Consider the following 21,523-nt stretch of genomic DNA (forward strand, 5'->3'; position numbering starts at 1 on the left):
AAGATGAGGCTGCAGGTTTGGTGAGTACAGCCTTTACTCCACTTACTCTTCATTCAGGGCGCAGCGCCGGTTCGTGAGCGTGCCATACTTCCTCAGGGTGTCAGTGAGTTCAGAGTAGAGCTTATCAGCCAGGCTGGTTGGGATTCCCTCCCAGACCAGGATGAGAATCACAATGACGGCCGTCTCACACGTGTGTCCTGCTCGCTCACGCACCAAGCAGAGCAGCTTCTCCTCCTGACTGCTTCTACGGACTACCTGCATGTACAGCAACACACACCCCAGAGCCCCAACACAAACGATGGCATTCTTAATGTGAAGAGCAAGAGAATAGGAAACCTCAGCATCACTGTGCGTATGGGGAAGTTACTTCTATTTGTATCCTCCTCTTTGCTTCTGGCAGTTCATTCTGTTTTTCTCACTGTGATACGGCAGGGCTACCCTTTGTGTTTAATGAAGCTGACTTTAAGAGGTTGACTGATGGCATGGAAAGCCATGGTGGTGGAAACCAACTTTGTAAAAGTTTCCTCCATGCTCTGATTCAGCTGGAATCCTCTCCTGAATCTATGTTACAGTTGTGGCCTAGATTGATTGGTGAGCAAGAGGAGGTGAGCAGTGAGGTGTCTCCCTGCACAGAGCTGAGTAGTGGACAGCTGTCTTAGGGCAGGAAGCATGCAGGGAAAGACAGGCAGTAAGGAAGGGACTAAATACCTGGACATGGGAGCTCTGTCCCCTTCCCTTCCAAACTTAAGCAGCTATATTTATAACCAGCCTCAAAGTTTTGTGACCTGCTCTTATTGCATACAAACATTACAGTGTTGGGAGGAAAGCAATGGATGTCCGTCCAGTAGCATAAGCACCTAGAAGCATTTCCTAAAAACAATGCAGTCTGGCATGTATAAAACTATAATGTATTAGTTTCTCCTCATCCTGTCTTTCCCCAGCAATCCAAAGCACTCAGTAATTTGTTCCAGTAGTAGTACAGCAGTGTTTGCTAAGAGGGTGTCCTAACACCTCTCTCAGTCTGGGAGGGTATTTTAAAGACATCACAATGCACTTACTGGACTTATTTGTCAGCTAAAATTAAAGAGCAATGAAAATGCCAGATGGTGCGAAACTTAAACTAAGCAAACGTGACCTTCTTCTTAGGTTTTCATACCTTTAACTTAAATTTTCTTCTTGCAATTCTCTGTGCAACAAGTCAATGGAGTGAGGGATGGGTGAGAGCAGGCTACAGGCACCCCATATTACTGCTGCTGTTGAGCTATTTTATGTCTCGTAGTGTCAGTTAACAGGACATGTCACTGCTGTCAGCTACATGAACCATCATACTAGATTAATTTGTTTACATCACTTACCCATTTAGCAATCGGACATCCTTGAGAGCTTTTGCCTTCTTTCCCAGTGTAGATAACCCTCTCAATTCTTATAGCTTTACCCTTCTGTCCAAATCTTAAACAAAACAAAAATATGTACAATAAGCAAATTCCCTTGGTTCTGTGTGAACACTGAAAAGATGGACCACATTTGCCAGTCTTATCTTAGAAAAATAAACATTGTAAATTACAGGGAAAGATGTGCAATGTGGTTTGTCTTCATGATTTTATTACATTGGTGGAATGATATATTAAGAGAAGCAAATGTCTTTAATACATCCCAGATGGGTAAAAATTACCGATATCACATTAATATTATCAAATATTTTACCCATTTATTTAGAGCATTTGTTATCGATGACATTTGGAAAACTTGACTTCAAAAAAAAAAAAAAAAAGAAGTCTCTTTATTTTGGTGAAGATTTTTTCTTTTAATTTCTGGGTTGAAGTTGTTTCTGTGAAATGTACATAATTAAGTTGTCATGGAACAGCTGGCATGTAACAGTCACTCTATTAATTTTCTGTGCTTGTTTCTGTCTTAGTGTGAACCAGTTAAGTCAGGATTAATTTGCATCACATCTTTTTTTTTTAACTTTATCATCCACTCATAAGTTGTTACTTATTTACTTCTACTCCAGTTAGGATCACAAGGTACCCTCAAATAACACTATTTGTTTGTCTCTTTGTGGCCAAGGCAGGCAAGCTCAGCTGTTGCTGAAGCATTTAAACAAGGGGATTATGCTATCCAGGCAGGCTCTTGTGCAAGTTCCATGTGCAAGCAGTGCTGTTGCCAGAGCAAAGAGGATTCACTTTCCAGGTGGAAATATGTGGTAAATGCCATGTGAAGGATATCTTGAGCCCGGGAGCACACCAGGGGCAGAAACCACAGTGGCCACAGTGTTCTAGGCTGAGCCACCCTGGCTGCTCGACTGCTCCTTGGGCACTGGGCAAACTGCACTTCCATCACCATTTCTGGAATTCTGTACTCTCATTGGTGTTAACTTTTAATAGCCAAGTGTGAGGACTAACTGAATCAGTCTCCTTGTGTTTTGCCTTTACCTACAGAGCAATCAAAGTATATTCCTGTTATGCAGCCATTTAGTGATGCCTTAAGAACTTTTGACCCTTTTTCCTCTTGTTTTTGCACTAAAATCTTGGTAACATATTTAAGAGCCAGTATATGTATTTAAGCTTTTGTCCTGTAAAGGAAATGAAAAATGCTTATTTTTAGATGTGATCTCATTGTGATGTTTCAGTGTCACAGAAAATTATACAAACAAAATCAATTTGTACTACACGTGTTCTGCAGCCAACTGTTAGGTCACTTTTTCCTGCTTAGGCTTGGATGTTAGTATTTATTTGTTTCTTTAATTAACTGCATTAAAAAAAATTTTAAATCTTAACATTTTCTATCAGTTTTCTAATCTGGATTGCAGGACAAGCGTATGGATGCCTCTATAGAAGTATATTGTACCTTACACACTGGAAATGAAATAGACTTCATCCCAAATTTTTTCAACTGTCAGAAAGGAATTTGTGCCTGATGTTAGTCATGCTTGCTTTCAGGCCAAAGCTGATTGGCTTTAAAACTAGAGCAAATCTCACTGAGCATGAAGTAGGAACTGGGAGAAGGAAGAGCTAAAAATGTCTGTATCCTTTGTGGGTTCTGCAAGAAATTAGTTCTGGTATAGCTAAAATATTAAGTCTGAACACAAATCCTGGCTTCTTTAGCAGTGCTGATACCTTTTACAGTCAATCCATATGCATGGGAAACCAGGTTAAAAGTGCTTGAGTTGTGATTAATGTCACCAATTGCACATGTATGCTTGAGGGTATCTTTTTAGTGAAGGGTTTGGGGTTTTTTACTTAGGGATAAAAAAAATTAATTAATGAGTTTTGGAGTTCCTCAGTCAGAGAGTTTCATAGTTCATACCATACAGTTGCTAGCCATTGTTCAAGTGCCTACTGCTATACTCTGCTTCACCTGGCTGACTAGTTGCATGTTACTGATAATATCTCATGATTTCCTTCTGCCAATGTGAAATGAAATTAATTTTAAAAAGAAAAGAAAAAAGGTAAAGTCAATATTAAGAATGAAAAATTACTTTCCAAAGTAAAAAAACTGAAAAAAATTTAATCTCTGTAATTGACATTACAATATGAATTACTTTCCTCTTCTATTTATTATTTGTAAATACTAAAGAACCTGTTGATGAGATCTCTGGAGATAACAGATGGTAAAGAATTTCTTCAAAGAGTCAGTGTTCACTCTCCCTTCCCAGAAGGAAGCTGATTTACGTAGTCAACATGCATTCGAGCTGCTTTCAAAGCTGAAAATTACTGGGGCAAGCCATGCACAAGAGTCACAGGGAAGGAGGTGCTAAGAAAGAGAAAGAACCTTAAGATTTAATCTGAAGGGTTTAATAGACTACAAGTGCCCCATGATTGAGCAGTGATGAGTACAAGCTAACAGACCTTGCTAAGAAATGGTGCTCCTTAGCTCAGATTCAGCACTGCAATAATGCCCACTTCCTTTTGGTTCTGCAACTAGCTGGAGCTTCATTGCTGTTCTGGAGTCCAGATCTTTAAGGTACTAGCAAATCAAATTCCCACCCGTCTCTGGCTTAACTGAAGAGTTTTTTGTTTGTTTCTTTGTTTGGGGGGAACTGAATTGCCAGATACCTCTAAAAAATCTGATCATTATTGGCTACAAGTAATGCAGAATTCACAGTGAAGAAGTCACTTCTGTGATAGCTTTTAATTTGTATATCTTAGGCTGGTGGGGTTTGTGATTTTTTTTTTATTTAAACAGCACATATCATGTATCTCTTCTGTGCCTTTAAAAAATCCTGGTTTGGTTGGTGTTGATGTAATAAATTCACTACAGGATGCAACATGATAACAGGGATTCATAATCAAGATAAGATTGGGTTTGTGCAATACTCCAAGGCAGGGGAATGTTTTCTCACAACACTACTTATCGGTTCTTGGGCTGAAATCCCATCCAGCAATTTTGTGGCACTCCTCTGGATGTGAATGAATGAGATTTAGACATTTAGTAATTTGGTGAGGGGAAGCTAATGTTGAAATTGGGAATTCTGCTCTTCATCCTCCTTCTCTGCTGGCATTCTCCTAGCCAGAGGGAACACCAGCTCCATGCCTGCCTTTGCAGCCACTGCCAGCCGCCTTGCTTGGCAGGCTGGTGAGAACTTGTTCCAGCTTAGGTTTGCTGGCATCTGTCTCCCAGGGCACAGCCCGTGCCAGCCAGCAGACTATTAGCCCTGTCAAATATTGTGACTGTCTGGTGAATAGCAGGGAGCGTAATGTTGGCAACACTGGAGTAGCTAAGCCTACAAGTAATTACTTGATTTGCAGTTGTTTATTTCTTTATGTGCAAAAGCTGGAAAAATTCTGACATCCACAAAAGGATAAATGTTAATCTGCTCTGTGCCTTTGCACTAATTACCTTTCTTCCATGATTTCTCTAATAGCTGCCACATTAGGACCGGCTCCTAGATGGGTATAGAAGGGACCTTCATCCTTTTCAATAATTTGCTCTGTTTAAAACAAAATAAAGGTTATTACTTTGAAGCTTAATTCTTTCATGTAAAATGTCACATTGCAAAGCTTACCTCTAGCTTGTTAGAAGACTGCTGTATGGGCTTGGGGTCAGTTTTCAAACACTTATGTCTAAGGTATTTGCCCACACAGTTTGTACAAAACATGCGAAGCAATGGCTAATTCTACAAATAGCTGTGATAGGGACTGTGTGCCTTCCCCTAGCACAAACACTTATTCCACATCTCAGGCTCTACACTGACATTCAAATTGGCATTTTCCTGTTATCAGCAAACAATTGTTTCTCCTTCTCCCACTTCCTCCTCTCCCAGTATATAGAAAGGAGGATAAATGGGATAACAGTGGTAAATATTGATGTTAGGGAGCTGTACTGTACTTGTTTTTCAGCAGATATGTTACAGTGCAGGAACTCACAGCTTGAAAAACTGGCCACTGAGGTCACACAGAGAATTCCTGCCACCCACGGAAAGACTGTGAAATTAAAAAAAGTCTCCAACTTTGCTGAAAAAAATCATGCACAAGACCTGATTAAAACCCTTGCATGCCAAGGATGTGGCCTCAGTTTTCTGTGTGTAGGTAAGACCATATCAGCAGTCACAGTACAAGCTGTATGTTTGGTTTGATATGAGGAAGCAGGCTCCAGCTGTGTGAAAGACCTGGCCAAGCCCTGCTTGGGTTCAGAAGATGATGGAGCTGTGCTGGCTGCTGTCTGAATGCTGACTTGATGCTTTCCGCCATGCTAACTCTAAGGGCTGGATGGGTGGTGCTGCTCGTGACAGACAGCCTCTGGAAGCACGATGAAGGCATGATGTAAATCTGAATGTGTCAATGGGGAATGGCTTCATTTAATCTCTTTAAGATTAAATTAAATTAAGATTAGATGTTGCACATTGCTCGCAGCAATACTGATAAGAAAGAGCAATAAACTTATAGATTATCTGTGGCACTGGGTTCTTTAGAGAGTTTCATACTCCTGTATTTCCTAGTGTCTGCTAGGACTGAGGAATTAAAGTGTAAATGGAGGATAAATTCTTAAGTTTGCTTAGTGGTTTCAGTATGAAAAAAAAGAAAGTGAGGATAAGGAAATAACTGCCAGAAAAACTTGTGCTAACTATATGGAAGAAACAATATAAAAACTCCAACAAATGACAACTGTGTTTTCAAAAAAACCTACATTTTGAAGGTTGTTTCTTATAAAACAAATAACAGCAAGGAATTGGCTTCCAGAGTTCTTCCTGGGAGCTCTAGAAATACACTACTTCCTGTTTTTGTTCCCACATATCATCTCTGAGACATAGCCCCAACATTCAAAAAGGCAAAAAGATCCATTTTGCATTTTGGAGGAGCATTGATTCAACTCTCCTCTTTTATAGTTGATACAAAATCCTAGTAATTGAAACTGTAACAACAATTTTTATTCTTCTCATTTTTGGTGCTGAACCTTTTGTCTCAGCCTGAATAGTTTATCCAGTAGAGTCTGAAAGTAAGTGCCTGTTACACTTGGCTACATGCAGTGTCAGTACAGTATGAAAGCTTGGGCTAGGGGACCATGCCTGTCATTCTGTTTCCCTCTGCTCTATTTTTCCAGCTCTTGGAGACAAAGTTTGCCATCAAGCAACAACAAGAGTTCCCCCGCAACTTTTTTTGGTGCTGCTTGTATAGCTTCTCTATGAAACTGTGGATCTCTTTAGCCTTACAGGAGACAAATGCCTGAAAAGGAGGATAAACTCTTGCAACAAGTGAGGAATAATCTGACATCTGTTTTTGCTTAGGCTTTACTAAGGAAACTTCAACAATTTCACTGTTAGAGCAAAAAATGGCTCTGAAGTTTTGGACTGGGATAATTTTTTTAAAGCTGTATCTAACCCTGACAAATAATTCAGGTCATAAAGTTATGACCTACTTTTTATCAGTATGTTGTTGTTACATGTCTGCTGCTCAAGGAGAATAGATGTGAGGCCATAAGCATTCTAACTGAAAAATCAATTGCTTCATGAAATAATGATAAAGGGCCCATGTGTAGGGCTGGTAAGTGGGTAGGCGTAAGTGTGTAAAATCCCAGTTTTATAAGTCTTCACTAATTACTGTTCTTTAAAAACCGCAAAAAATCTTCCAACAAAAACATCCAACTAACCCTGTGATCCCAACTTGAAGGCTCATTTCCTTCCTGTGAACTATTATGTTTTTAGTACATCTCAGCACTTACCAACACAGCTGCAAGATGGGAAATCATACTGGGTTTTGGCAGGTGTGTCCACTAAATTTTTTACAGGAGTATCCAATAACTTGGAAGGTGAGTCTAAAAAGTTATTGAGAACAGTTCCAGCTGTTCTTTTGGTCGGGGTTTTCTCAGCAGACAAGTTTGCTTGCTGATCTAAGATTAGGGTTTGAGTGTCAAAATCTGCAGCACTGGTATTTCGTGATAGGATGGTAATAGGGCCTGCTGTTTCAACCTTCACATGTTTGGGTGATTTGAGAGTAAAAGTCTTATGATCAAACAGTGATTTGACCTGTATCTGTTTTAGCTGCTGCTCCATTGTCTCAATGATGCTCTTTTGTTGCATGCTCTCGCAGCCAAAGTGCTGATTCTCTTGTTTAATTGTCTTTTTCCACATTTTGTTTTCCAGCTGTCCAGCTGATGGGCGCATGCAGACGTTAGACTTTGTGCCAGCCTCAGTTTTTGTAGGCTTGCGTGCTGCACTGAGACTAATCTCAGTTTTGGGCTGCTGGTATGCTTGTTGCTCCTGTTTTTGCAAAAGATGCCACCGCAGAGCAGCATGCTTTTGAAAATCCTTAGGGGTCTGGGACTGCAAATGACAGCCTCTCTGGTCTTGGGTGTGGGGGGCAGTTTGGCCATGTGGTAAGTACTGCTGAGGGATCTGTGGAGCTTGTTTGCTCAGGAGGTCTTGGTTCAGACTAGCACCATAGCCCTGTGAGGGCTGCAGAACTGAGGCTTGTTGTGCCTGTTGTTCTTGTTCTTGAAAACAATGATTTACATCTTGCTTTGCAGTCAAGTTATTTGAAAAATACTGCTCATGCTGCAAGTCCTGCATTTTGCTGGCTCCAAAGCGTTCCATATCTGCGGCGTTCCCTTTCTTCTTGGAAATCAGGTGCCTGTTGTTTGGGCAAGGGTGCTGGAGACTGGCATTTGCCTTCTGAGTGTAAAGGGGAGCTTTGTTGTTCATGGTTTGCACCTGCTCTAGGCCTAGCTGAGGGTTAGGCAGTGGGAATGCAGCTGATTTAGCATACTTACTCCCAGTTTGGAAACATTCATCTACTTTAAGTTCACTGAAGGACATCCTGTCTAGAGGATGGTCAGCATTGCTTTGGAGGTGGGATACGGCTTGGGGCAAGTCTTTAGTTTTCATTTGCGGAGCCTGCTGCTGGTTTGGGTTTAGCTGTGGACTGCATGGCAGTTGCACTGGATGTGCCTGTTTTTGCAGCATCTGTTGCAAGATGTGTGAATGCAAGAATTGCCCATTTTCCCCAGGCTGGGGATTCAAGTGCTGCTGTTTCAAGGGGGCCCCTAAAGGCTGTTCAGCTTGTTGTTCTGATCTTGGCTGGAAATGAAGCTGCTGTGAAGGGTGTTGCTGCACTTGAGACTTGAGAAGGGAATCCACCTTTGTGAGCTGTGGCTGTGGTGAGTGCTTCTGGAACGGCAGCTGCTGGTCAGCTGGGGGATGTGGCTGCAGCTGAGAACTCTCGCTTTTGTACAGCAGAGGAAATTGCTCCTTTTGCATTATCTTCTGGCTCTGGGCCTGTCCTGAAGGCCCCTTTAATGAATCAGGACTTCCAGCATACTGTTTTGTATAGACTGTTTGGGCTGTGCTTGCCTGGTACTGAAGAATTGACCGCAATAATGTTTCACCCGGCTTCTGGGGAGGCTCTCCCTGGCGGAAATGGGTGGCAACCAGTTCTATCCAGGCTGATTTTGAATAATGTTGAGCCTGTTGTACAGGCTCTTTCGCTTGGTCCTTTTCTTTGTCGGGAGGAGCCTCAAGTTCTCTCTGTCCTGGGAAATGCTGATAGTGTTGTTGCAACTCACCCTCATTTCTGTGTGCGTCCAGGTTTTGGAGGGGAGATTCTGACGCCAGCGTCACTTCTTCAGGGCACTGCGGAATCGAGGCGGCCATAGCAGCTTGTGGGTTGCTTTCACTGACATCTTGTTGTGACGTTTGTGCCTGTTGCAGAAGGCTTTTCTGAGGGTGAAGTTGTTGTTGGCTGAGGCTGGGACTTTCTGACATTGATCCCTCTTGTTGCCCTTCATTTTTTATCTCCCCAGGAAGAGTTTCATCACATCTGCTGTCATAGGAATGGTGTCCTTCTTGCACCGCGGCAGACAGTGCACTATTAATTTCTGGAGCAGGAGCGGTGGAGGAATCTTTGTGAAACGTTGAGTTCTGTGTAAAGAAAGCACCATTATTTTCTGCTTGCTCAGAGTACCTTTCCAGAGCAGTGCCCTGAGCTTGCAGGTTACTGCTGGAACTTAGAGAGAGGTCTTGGTTGGGAACCTGCCCTATGCTTCCATGAATATTACTGTTTCCTACAGGTAACTGGTGAGGATCATAGCCTGGAATCTGTTGCTGTAGATCTGGTTTCTGAAGTAAACAGCTACCTAGCAATACAGGTGGTTTACTGGAGTCTTTTGTGTTGTAGACCTCAGTAACCACTACAGCTGGCACTTGAGGCAGCTCAGAGTTTGGGGTCTGTAGGGAAGTGATCTGCCCTGAGGTATGGGATGAATGTGTTGTCTCATAGGACAACTCATTAGTAGCCTGGCTGGTAATGGCATTGATATGAGATGTGTTCTTTTGCATTGCTATGGAAACACATTCTGGATAATATTGAGACAGTGTTTTCTCCAGGAGTTCACCATGCATGCTTTCCATGGAAGAGGGAGAAACTGTAGCACCATTTGGCATTGGCACTGCCTTGTTCTTAAGTAGTAAGACAATGTCCCTGTTATGGCAATGAATATTTTCCCGCTCCTGCTCGTCCTGAATCAGAAGGTCATGAGGGTTTTCTGAACCAACACTGTTGTATCTTGTAGACGGTATCAAATCTGAAGCTTCATTTTCTTGTCTTGTAAAACTCTCAGATTTCTTCTCACTGTAACAATTGGAGACACTTGGTTTTTCAGTATTGTCCTCTGGCTCAGCTTTTTCTCCATTTACCTCTTTGTCTTGTTTCACTTTCTTGCTCTCATGAAGTCCACACAGAGAGGGCTCGCTAAAAGTGCGTTTGATCCCACCATTTTGCATGTATTTGGAATATACTTTCTTTTCTTGTAAAAGGTCGGGGCTAACACAATTGTTTGGACTTCCCTTTGGGTGGGGCACTCCAAAGTTGCTTTTATTGAATAGTGGCTTGTGGTCTCCATTTACTTCCACTTCAGGCCTCTCTGTTGCTGGACTCCCGTTCTGTAGCTTCACTGCCGAAGGCTCTGCCTGGCAAATGTGAGAAGACTGTGGTATTAGAAATGGACTCAATCTATTGCCATCAACATGGTTGGTTCTGTCCTGTTCCATCTGGCCTGCTCCAGGGCCATCCACAAGGCTACCCTCTGAACGTATCTGCAAGAGAAAAGAAACAGGAGAGAATCTAAGTCAGTTTTAGTTTACATTGAATGACAGCCAGTTACTGGCAATTTCTGCAGCACTCAAGCACCCCTTGCCCTGACCAGCTACCACACACAGCATGAGCCTGCAAGCACACTCGACGGGTGTTTTGCTATCCTAATGCATCTTGCACCCCCAGGTCTCCCTTTTTCTTAAAGCCTTTTTCTTCAAGATGAAGAGAGAGTGATAATACAAAGTGACTTCCTTACCCCCTTCCTTATTTAACACACAAGAAAATATTTTTCCAGAATAAATCTCTCGTAGTGGTGCAAAAAATATTCTTTGCTTTTGAATTATTTGCATAGACTCCTCTGTCATCACATTTTGCCCCTTAGTAAGGCAGAAAGTCATGTTGAAACCATGGTTCCCAGACTTGGTGCTAATTTGATTAAGTGGGCCAAACCTCTTCTGTATGACTTGAAGGAGTATTGTCACCAAGTTTCCAATTAGAGGGGAAAAGTTTTCTTTTCTGTCCTCAGCTGCCTGACAGGGTCTTAGAAAACTGGCATTCCTGAAGACCATGCAAGTGGCACAATACACAAAAGAAAGCCATGCTTGACTGCTGTCCACAGGAACTCTTACAGTTCATCAACAGATTGGTAACACTGACAGAAATAGAGTGATTTTTTTAAAGGTTTGATGGAAATGCTTTTTTTCAGGTATCAATATCCTTTCAAATTTACATATAGACATCAAGCATGACTTAAACTGTGCTTTGAGTTTTGAATTGAGCTCTGCAACTGTGGAGCTAGGATTTTTCTTTGTTGGGATGGGAAATACCATTTTCTCATATACTCTTTATTTACAAAGTGAAGTTTTTAGCTGGATAGAAGCACTGACAATGTGCAGTGAGCAAATTCCATACAATGACAAGCTAATCCTGTTCACATGCATCTTCCCAGAATTCACAGACTCAGTTAACATAGATAAATCCCTAGTTTGATTCTGCTTGTAATTTATTCTTTGTTCGTTTATGGTTCTCAACCAGTCACAAATGACAGAAGGCAGACTGACAATGGGCCTTACAGATTTGAAATTGCACAGAGAAAATTTGGACATATGCATGTCTGTTCTGAAGCTTTTATTTTTTGTTTACATAAAGGAGGATCTGAAGGGTTCTCCATTACCAGGTCAGCTCTGCTCAGACTTTAGAGTCAGGAGAAGCATTAGGTGTGGCTGGTATTGCCATTACATAGGAAGAACTACTATAATGAAATAATTCTTCCATCATGGTTGTTCTGCTTCTGTATTTATCCTACATTAATATTTTTATGTTATTAAAATATAATTTAAAATTTTATTTAAATGTAATTTATATAGTTTTCAGTGCAGTGTTGTCTTACTCAGTTTAGTAATATGATTCTAAAATGCTCTTATAAGTAACATTAATTCATTAAATACATTGCATCTAGCAGAATTCTCTCTGCTTGCAGCTCTGATTTCAGTAGCAGAACAATTCAAATGCACATTTTGACCAGCAAGCACCTATATGATAACTTGTATTCATTTCCTCCGAATGCCAAACTTGTTTTTAGATTTACTTTTGACCACCTGAAGTTTGGGTTTTTTTCCTCCTTTACTCATTTTATGTTTTTTTTGTGACAGAAGTAGAGAAGTTCTTGCTGCATGTAACAGTACTTTAAAAAAGAATCTTTGCAGGGAAAGCTAAGAACAGGGAGAGGGAAAAATATGTTTGTCAGTCTTGCCTGGGGTTTTTTGACATGGTAGCAAAGGCTTATTACCTTCTAGAGGTATTTCCCACCCTAGCTTTATAGTACCACAAGACATGAGCCTTTGCAGCTTTCCCAGGGAGATGATGTTCCATGCTTAGCAGAAAGGTGTGTGAAAAGGATTCCTCTGATATGTCATTCTAGGTCAGGCAGCAGAACGATGCTCCCAGAGTGTCTCAAAAATAAAATGCCAGACTAATTTGGAAGCCATTCTTTGCCTTCACACTTTTTGTTCCTAAAAACTGCAGGTGAACCACAGACATGAGTGTGTAGGCTGCTGCATTTCACAAGTATGAAGTTTAAAAAAGGGCACCATAGTGATTAACACCGTGCTGTCAAGCTGCTTCTAAAAGATTTATTTCTTTAAAAAAAAAGTTTTAGTCTGTGCAACTAAGCTGTGAGAAATTTTGTTGGGCCTTCAAAGATGCCTTGTGGCTTTTTTTCTGGTGTACCCTGTGGGTTGCAACCAAATTCCTTCTGAGAATTCCCAGGCAATCTTTCTTCTCAACTCTTTACTATCTATCAGATAAACCTATCATTTTCTTTAGAAGTGGGGGCACCCCGATTTCTCTAAATTTAGTCTGAAAACCCCTCAAAGGAGCGCATCTCTGGTCAGAAAAGAGTCTTAGATTCATGCTGTCGTCAAAACCTACAAGGTTATCTTCTGAGATGAATTATTTTTCATAACATTCTCAAAGATCTCATGGTATGTTCCCCCAAATTCTGACCACTTTCAGTGTAAAAGGCACTGGTGTTAGACATTGCAAAGAACATAGGAATCATTTGGTTCTTCAAAATGCAAAGTTAATTCATACATTAGAAATGCCAGATTTGCATTCTTTGAAATGCATCTAGGATGGTGGTGACTTTGCATTATACTTCTTTCTCTCTGTCTACACTCAAGTTATTCACTATCCTCAAGTCACATCTGAATAAAAATCTTCCTCAAGCAACTACAAATCACAGGAAATGCTAAGTAATGTAATTTGTAATGTAGAACTGGCAAAAAATAAATGGCCACGATGTCTATATTACTGGTTTTAACTGGGACACCATGAATAAGTGCTTCTACTTGCTTGCACCTTAAAAAGTCTTTGTGGTCATCCTTACAATCATTGTGGGGTGAACTCTCTACCACTCAAAGTAAATCCACCTTCCCCCAAGTGCAGCAGTTAGTCTTTTTAGTCTTTCCCATAGCTTTATTTTATCCAGACCACTGAGAAGCTCCACATATTTTTCTTCAGCTATAATTCATTAGAAATTCAAGTCACATCACCAGCATCTGTGAAACAATTACTGCATCTAGGACTGACTCTGCAGTCTAATCCATCATAATTGACTGGCCTCTTTGAAGATGCTGTGATGCGTGACTTAAATATAGCACATTACTGTGCAAATGGATCAGCATCTCATCCCACCAATATGTATTCAAGTTAGAATTCAGACTACCCCTTGACTTTTTCAGATGCAATCAATGTATGTGCATTTATTTCTTGCTGCACACAGGGCACAAACTGGAAACTAGGCACTGAATGAGCGCCTCAGATTTTTGTTGTTTGTTTTATGGCATATTCCTGCCACCTCTTACTGTGGAAGGTGTTGTTACAAGCACAACACACATTTCTGCAGCAACAGAAGTTGTGTCATTTTCTTTCACAGAAAATCTTCCTTTAGTTTTAGCCAGTTCTGGAGGTTCACAGCTTATTTTCTATAGCATCTGTATCTGGGGAGTTTGTGAATGCAAAGCAGCTCAGATGAATGAATGGATAAATACATCCACTGCAGGGGAGAACAATCTTGTGCAAAACTGGGCAAGATTCCGAGGAGAAAAAGTAGGTGGGGGAATAGCTGTGGTAGAGCATTCATGGACCTAAAAGGACCAAAAGGTGGGATGTCAGATGGGTTGTTTCCCCTTCTGGGGTTAGCTGAGATAGACATTTATCTCCTCAGAGGTTTTTTTTCCCCGGCAGAAATACACGTCCTCAGATCAAAGCCTCAGCTGACTTGTGCTTAACTGATTATCAGTATGAGACTTGGGAAAGCAGAAGTCAGATACCCAGAAGCTTGTTGATGGCTCACTGGATTGTTCCTGGAGCATTGCCACAGCCTCCATCCTGCTGGCACCCTTCTGCCACTGCCAGATGACACAGAGGTCTAAATTGCTCCTAGACAAGAAACCCCCCTAGCACTTTCTCGACAGGAAGTGAATTTGCCCATATGTCTTGCCAAACTCCAGTTTGGTAAGTTGTACTTTCTGCTTACACACTCCTGCTCCTGTTGTCTGTGTACGGTAGCTGGCTTCACTTGTGGCTATGTATCCTTATGTGCTGTTGTGCAGTTACATCTCTCCTCTGAAGCTCATGCATCTAGCAAAGGGTTCGAAATAATGAACTTCCAACATGTGAAAAAGCTCCTGAAGTTAGGGGTTTCGGTTTTTTCCTATTTCACTAATGAATGAAAATTTCAGAAGAGGTACGAGTGGTTATTACTTAGGTAAGGACACTCATGCATGACATAGCCAGAAATCTCAATTTCTGTTCTAAAACCTTAAATCTTCTGGACTTGCATACATGCAAAATTGTTTCTGATTAAGCCTATGACAAAGCTTTCTCTTCTTTAATATTGGAACAAGATGTGCAAGCAGTTACAATGACACTTAACACCAGGATTTGATATTATGGGATGTGATTCCCTGGCCTAGCTAAAGACCAGTTGTTCCAGCTGTGCCCTGGTTAACACCTGTAAGCAGCTGCCAGTGTCCCTAGAGAAGAAAAGATGTGCAGTGAACTCAGATGGCTAAGGAGTGATGTAACACATCAAAGCTCCTTATTAGTGAGACAGTTCTATTATTGCTGGGATAAAAAGTTGAACACGTGGTATAGTATAAGGATTTCCTATATGTTTTGCGCTTTAGGTACTATAGTTTATACACAGAGAAATAAATTGAGCTTCTACATGGAAACTTACAGGAGAGACAAGACCAGGACAGATTCAAGAGAGATTGTATTCATACCCAAGGTGAACTGAGGCTCAAAACCCCACAACATCTCCTAAGGATTTGCTCTGCTGCTTACCAGCATCACTGCTGTGCTGCCCCACTGCATATGTGGTGGGTGAGGAAAACACAGTGAAACTTCAAGGCAGGTGTAAAGGAGGCCCCAGAAGAACAAGGACAATCTGTTGTTAGCTGGGTTCTATGGCTTACAATAGGGTCCTTTTGCACTACATTCAACTGTCTCTTCATTTGGATAGTGTATTTATATAGGGCATTAGCAGTGCTTTGGAAACAGCTTGAGTAAGGATGCCATACCTTGCCTGACCCTTGAAGATTTTTAGTTAAAGCTATATTTCTTCCTAAAATATACATATTGCTTTCTTACTGTAGCTTTAAAGAGCAGTTAAGGGGTTAATCTAGAAACTCCTCAATGACAGTGTGACTGTATTCTGCAGAAGATCATATTACATGAATATAATTGTCTTTTCTGGCATTTAGATCTACAATAATCTGTCAAACAAAAGAAAATGTGGGATGGATAAAATTTGTTACCTAATTTATAGCTAATTTATCCTTAATTTACAGGGAAAATGGTGAGTAGCAAATATAGATATAAGCAGACATACAGGAATGAAGAGCATGGGATTTGTGACATATGAGGATTAATAATTCATTAAATCTTATCCAAGCCAGACACTTCACAATTCATGCATTTTTAAAATCAACTAGTGCTAAATCCCCCTCAATTTACTGACACAATTTCCTGCATTTCAGTGATACAGTGGTCTAATTGCAAAAGCACTTGAATTAGTTTGATTTTTGATCTTAATATAGAGGGTATGATAGTAAAGCTAAACAGTGATTTCCCTTCCTACATGACATAACCATCAACAAGACTGGATACTGCGTAATTTCTACCTAGATGTGAAAAATTGTACTATTTTAACAATTGCATAAAATCAAGGGAAGTAAAAATTAAATGCCTCTACAATATGAGTGGAAAAAACCAATTATGCAAAGGAAATTAATTCAGGATTATAAAATATGAGTAAACAAAAATTATAATGTCACATCACACAGATCTCCAGTTCCCATTTTTTGTGATTTATGTTCCATACAAAGTTTGTACCTAATTGTACTATGTAGCACTTCTAGGAAAACACCACAGCTCCTCAAATAGCTGCTTTAAATGCCACCATCATATGACCAGATTAGAAATGTCTCCCGAAAGGTCAAACTTCAGAACTAAGCTGAATTTAAGAAACAAAAGCACCCTTCCATTGCAATAGCCAGATCATTCAAGATGAGGCTGGCATCTATGTCTGTTCTTGCCAGTTGTGAGCCCTTTTCCGTAGTTTAGGTTTGGAGTATGGTGGATCCAGGTGGTTTGTATGGACAGGCCATTCCACAGAGCTGCACTGCTCCCCAGGTTAGCTTGTTTGGTACTACCGTGGGTGCTGGGATGCCAACATACTCTAAAAGCAGTATTACTCAATTTCTTGAGTGCCACCCTGACTATTAGATGTCTTTAACAAATACAGGGAAGATGAACTAAAGCACCCTTTCATCTTTGCTGGTTTTTTGAGAACGTTTGTATCTGATAATAGTGATAGGAAGGCTGCAGGAATGGGAGTTATAGCCTTAAATCTGGGGGGTGATTAAATGAGTGTATGTTGAGTGAGATGCTTTTGCGTAATGAGAAACCTCTCTGTGAAGTCTAGACCAGCAAAATTATTTCAAATTGTGACCCACACAGGACATCATTCGGTAATTCCCCAGTGCCTGTGAATTCAACACTGGCAAAGACGTTGGGGTTGGAAAACAGAACAAAGCCTATTTTTCTTCATCTCAGTCTGTTATGCTAGGCTAGGTGTGTTGAGCAGTGTTAATCAGGTGCACAACTGGTGCTTTGACTCATTTTTGATGTCCAGAGAAAGGATGTTATTTGAAGGATGATTTTCCTCTCAGTACTTCAGCTACTCCATGTGTCAAATGGCGATGGTGATATGGGCTACTGATTAAAATCAGCTCCCTGAGAGCAACAGCTGACTTCTCTTGCTGTTCTGGCCAAGTTCTGTAGTGCAGCCTCTTGTGAGCATGCCAGGATAAGCAAGCGTTTGTGGCTGAACTGTTCCTCAAGGCACACTTGATGTTATCAACCTGCTGTTTAGGGAGGGTTACCAAGAGGTCACTGTCATCATTATCTTCCAGTTTCTGTGATCTTTGTCCATTTGGCTTCAGACCTGGATATAGCACGGATTTCTTGGGTTGATGACTTCCTAGCACCAGTCAAAGGTCAGTTATCCATGATCATTTCATCACAGCTTTTGGCACAGTGAAAACCACTGGATGGAAAAAAAACCCAGCTAGCCAGTGCTAGCTAAAAATTTCAAGGTTTCATCGTGTTGGGCCAGTAACATTAGAAAACAGACATATGAGCAGAAAAACTCATAGAAGAGAATAAAACCTTGTGGGCTGCAGCATCCCCAGAAAACCTATTTACACAGCTCTGGTTTCCATTATCCTTTGAACTTCAAATAGGAAATCCTGGTGGCCTCACAATTCTCTTGAAAACAGAATTTTTTACAAAATGCAATTTTCTTAAATTTCTTCTTAAAAGTTGAAGGTCATACTGAGAGGAGAGCGAGGAGAATGCAAAAAGAAGGTTGATGGCTCCAAGGTGTACTCTGACTGGTGCTCCTGTGTGTCCAGATGGTAAAGCAGAGCTTTCAGCCCCTTCACTGGCCTCACTATGGTAGCTTTTACACCCCTCTACACATTCCTCCTCTGTTTTTCTCATGGCCCTGCCACACTCGGGCTGGGATGTTGTAGTGAACTCAACCTTTGGCTGCTGTGTTTTTAGAAATGAGAGGCAGCCAAAGAGGCAGCTCCCACACTACACAGTGTACACTGTGTGTGCCAGTGTAGCCAAGGGGCAGGTTCTGGGGCAGTGAGCCACGAGATGCCCTGTGTCCCTGTGAGAGGTGCTGCCTGCCCCTGTGTGTCCTGCTGGGCCTTCACTTCCACATAGTGGAGCTGGAGGAATTGAGCCAATACAAGGGTACTTGTTTTGGAAACATCTTACACTGTTTTAATTGTTGTATGATTTAATTTCAAAATGTGCTTTCATTACTACTTGTGATTTAGTTTTATTCCTCCTAATTTGTGCTTTTTGCGACTTACAAACCAGACCAATTGCTCATAAACACATGGGAAAAATAGGTTTGTCCCTGCCTTATTCCTTGGCTTCAGGGCAACACCAGCCAGACCTGTACCAGTCCATTCCAACCTGTTTTCAAAAGTTTCTGATGATGAGGGTTGCATAACACAGTCACATGCAATAATTAATCTAACTTATTAGAAAGCTTCTACCATTTAAAACATAACCTTAGATTAGCTCATCCCATCTGCCACAGATATGCAGAGCAGGGTATTTTTTCCTTCTGTGCTATGACTTCTTTCTCCTCATGTAACTGAAGACTGTCATTAATGCTCCCCTCTTAGACAGAATAAACAACCCAGTTCATGACATCCAATCATGGATGGATCTATATCCATAGCCTTTGTTCCCTGACCAAATGCATGGAGGTCACATAGTAAATCCACAGTCTGCTCTCTGGAGACATTATGCGCATGCTACACTCTGCTAGATTTTCTCCAAATTCAGATGCTTGATATACAAGCAGCTATAACATGTATCTGTATAATCTTCCAAAAACCTGTAATGAATTACCTTGACTTTTCCCTCAGTAACTAAGCAGTTTTATTCCCTCCTGTATCAATCATGCTGAAATCAACATAACAGGCTTGTTACTTCTAGCAGAGCTTTACATTAAATGTTATTTTCTTAAAACTTTCAGTGTGCTTAAGTCTTCAAGCTACTCGCACAAACATCTCTTCTGACTTCCACTGTTGCTGAGGCACCACAGAAGATAAGAATCTAATGCATTTTTAGAGGTCTATGAGAAGATGCTCCTGGAGCTATGGTTGCCATTCAGCTTTTCTGCATTTGTGTGTGGTCTTCAGCAGCAGTTTTTCATGTGGGTTATTGCAATCTACACAGAACAAAAAAATCCAGGAAAAAAAAAATCCAGAAATCCAGATCTGAGAAAACAGTTATAGTTTACCTCTTCAGATGTACCGGAGATGAAAGACAAGGTGGTTTTTATGACCAGAGCCAGCTGACAACCTAAGAGTAGTTGAGGTTTAATCCTGATAAATGCAAAACTCTGGGAGAGAAACAAAACATGAGCCGGTGCTGCCATACCACAGTTCCAAGCACACAAGAGAGCTTGGGCATGAGCTCGACTGTTGTCATCCCATTCAGCTTTAGATTAGAGATGAAGATGTGGGACTATGTTTTCTTTTTGAATACTCAACATACAAGCTTGGGAAGAACTTGGTCATTGATCTTCTTAGATAAAAGGGCTCAAGACCCAAATAAATTGTCGGTCAAGAGACACCTAATTCACATCATGGCAGCATTTATTGAGGAGTTATAGCCTAGCTTCTTAAGCCTGGCTTGAAAAACAAACTTTCTGTAGTTACCATCTTGGCTACAGTATTTTTCTTCCCTTTCTAATTTTAGTTTTATATCCCTTGCCAATAGAGTTTTTAGGTTTTTCTTTAGAAGGCAGATGTTAATCTTGTTCTGAGGATCAAGTGATAGGCTCCAGTTCATGCTTCCACACAACTGAGGTTATTTCTCAGTTACTTCTTACCTTGTTCTATCCCCACTTACAAAGGATGTGGGGTTTATGTATAGCCATTTAAAACTTCTTAGTATTTAAGCATAAATGGGCAGTATATGGAGAGTTCTATGTATTTTGTGACAAGAAACATTTAAGAAAACTACTAGAGAAAAAAGATTATTAAAAGGATACAGGCTTTTTCCTTTCTGTGAAATACACTTTGGTATTCCAGGGAAACTGGAGACTGGTAACAAGTCTAGATTTTGTGAATGGAATGATTGCTTAAAAACACAGCTCTATCATGAAAGTTTCTCCCTTTTACCAGATTAAAAGACGGGATAAAAACTTGGAATTGCTGTGCTGAGAAACAGTTGGAACCCCAACTGTTCGAGCTGGCATTCCTGGTTTCCTTTAATTTCCAGTAATTCAAAGGAACATTGTTTCTCCTGTTTAAATTTTTCCCTTTGTGGCGGGATGCAACATGAAGAGGCAGAAAATTCATTGCTGCCAAGCTAAAAGGAGCCAGGGGAACTGGCAGATTGTGATTTAACTCTCACTAAGACTTTTAGACTCCCACAGCTGACCCTTGGAAGAGCAGCATTTGAGCAGTCCTGAAGGGAACTGCAACACTTCTCTCTCTGTCCTTCCTTTTCAAATATTTTCAAAGCTTTGAAAACAGTCGGTTGTTCTTCGTTCTGGCAATTTGCCACTTGCTGCCTGCTCACATCAGTTCATAGTCTTCTGAGGTATAGTGGCCTGCATGGATTTGAGAGAGTTTGAAACTCTAATGAAAGACCTTTGATATTTTGGGATGTTTAAGAGACATACAGAAATGGGTGAGTTAAAAGAGCTGTTGTCAGCTTCTGCAAAGCCCACTTCATATTCTCAGTCACAAGATACCATTTCACTAATTGATTATTGTCTGTCCACAGCACAGCCATGCTCTTAGTGCACAAAGAAGCAGTGTAGATGAAAAGCTCACCATTGTAAAGTACATACTCAACTGGATTTAGAAAGCTGGGAACTCCAGACAAATCTAAGATATGAGACTACTTTGAATTAAACTCATAAATCATAGCTGAGTCTTTTTTCAGCTTAAGTAAACATCTTTCCTACAGACGATGAAAGTTAATGGAAGCTTTTTAAAAGCCTCTCTTTAGTCTTCCTAAGAGGACCAAAATGGGGGAGCTCTCCTCAGAAGGGTCAGGTGACTTTTCATTCTTTAAATCCACACCTCCAGCAATGAGGACTTGATCCCACAAGCTCTGCAGAACTGCTCCTACCTGGCAAGGTTATGCAGAATGTTTGCCAGGCTAATCCTTCAGCCAGCAGCCTCATAGCTGTGGTGGTCGTGAGCTCAGGAATGCAGGTGTAGGAAAGAATGCCCTGCATTGTGTGCTTGAGTTCAGTAAGCGTGTGCATGTCCTCATATGCCAAGTGGATTGCACAGCACAGTCCCTGCTTTTCTTGCCAACACAAACATATGATCCCCCTGTCACCCTTGCTCCCCCAAAACACATCAGGGAGAGAACAGTTT

General features: G+C 41.0%; 1 protein-coding gene across 2 annotated transcripts in view; it reads right to left on the bottom strand.

Moving 5' to 3' along the window:
- TET2 (tet methylcytosine dioxygenase 2) overlaps nt 1–21,523 on the bottom strand; it is a 71,526-nt gene that overhangs the window by 13,593 nt on the left and 36,410 nt on the right. For both annotated transcript variants that reach the window (XM_014878305.2, XM_014878304.2), the window contains exons 2-5: nt 7,159–10,525; nt 4,840–4,930; nt 1,356–1,449; nt 47–255 (exon numbers count right to left, since the gene is read on the bottom strand). In XM_014878305.2, the coding sequence (XP_014733791.1) occupies nt 47–255; nt 1,356–1,449; nt 4,840–4,930; nt 7,159–10,525 (3,761 nt within the window). The remainder of the gene's footprint in view (nt 1–46; nt 256–1,355; nt 1,450–4,839; nt 4,931–7,158; nt 10,526–21,523) is intronic.

This window comes from Sturnus vulgaris, chromosome 4, assembly GCF_052056855.1.
Source record: "Sturnus vulgaris isolate bStuVul1 chromosome 4, bStuVul1.hap1, whole genome shotgun sequence".
Classification (NCBI taxonomy): domain Eukaryota; kingdom Metazoa; phylum Chordata; class Aves; order Passeriformes; family Sturnidae; genus Sturnus; species Sturnus vulgaris.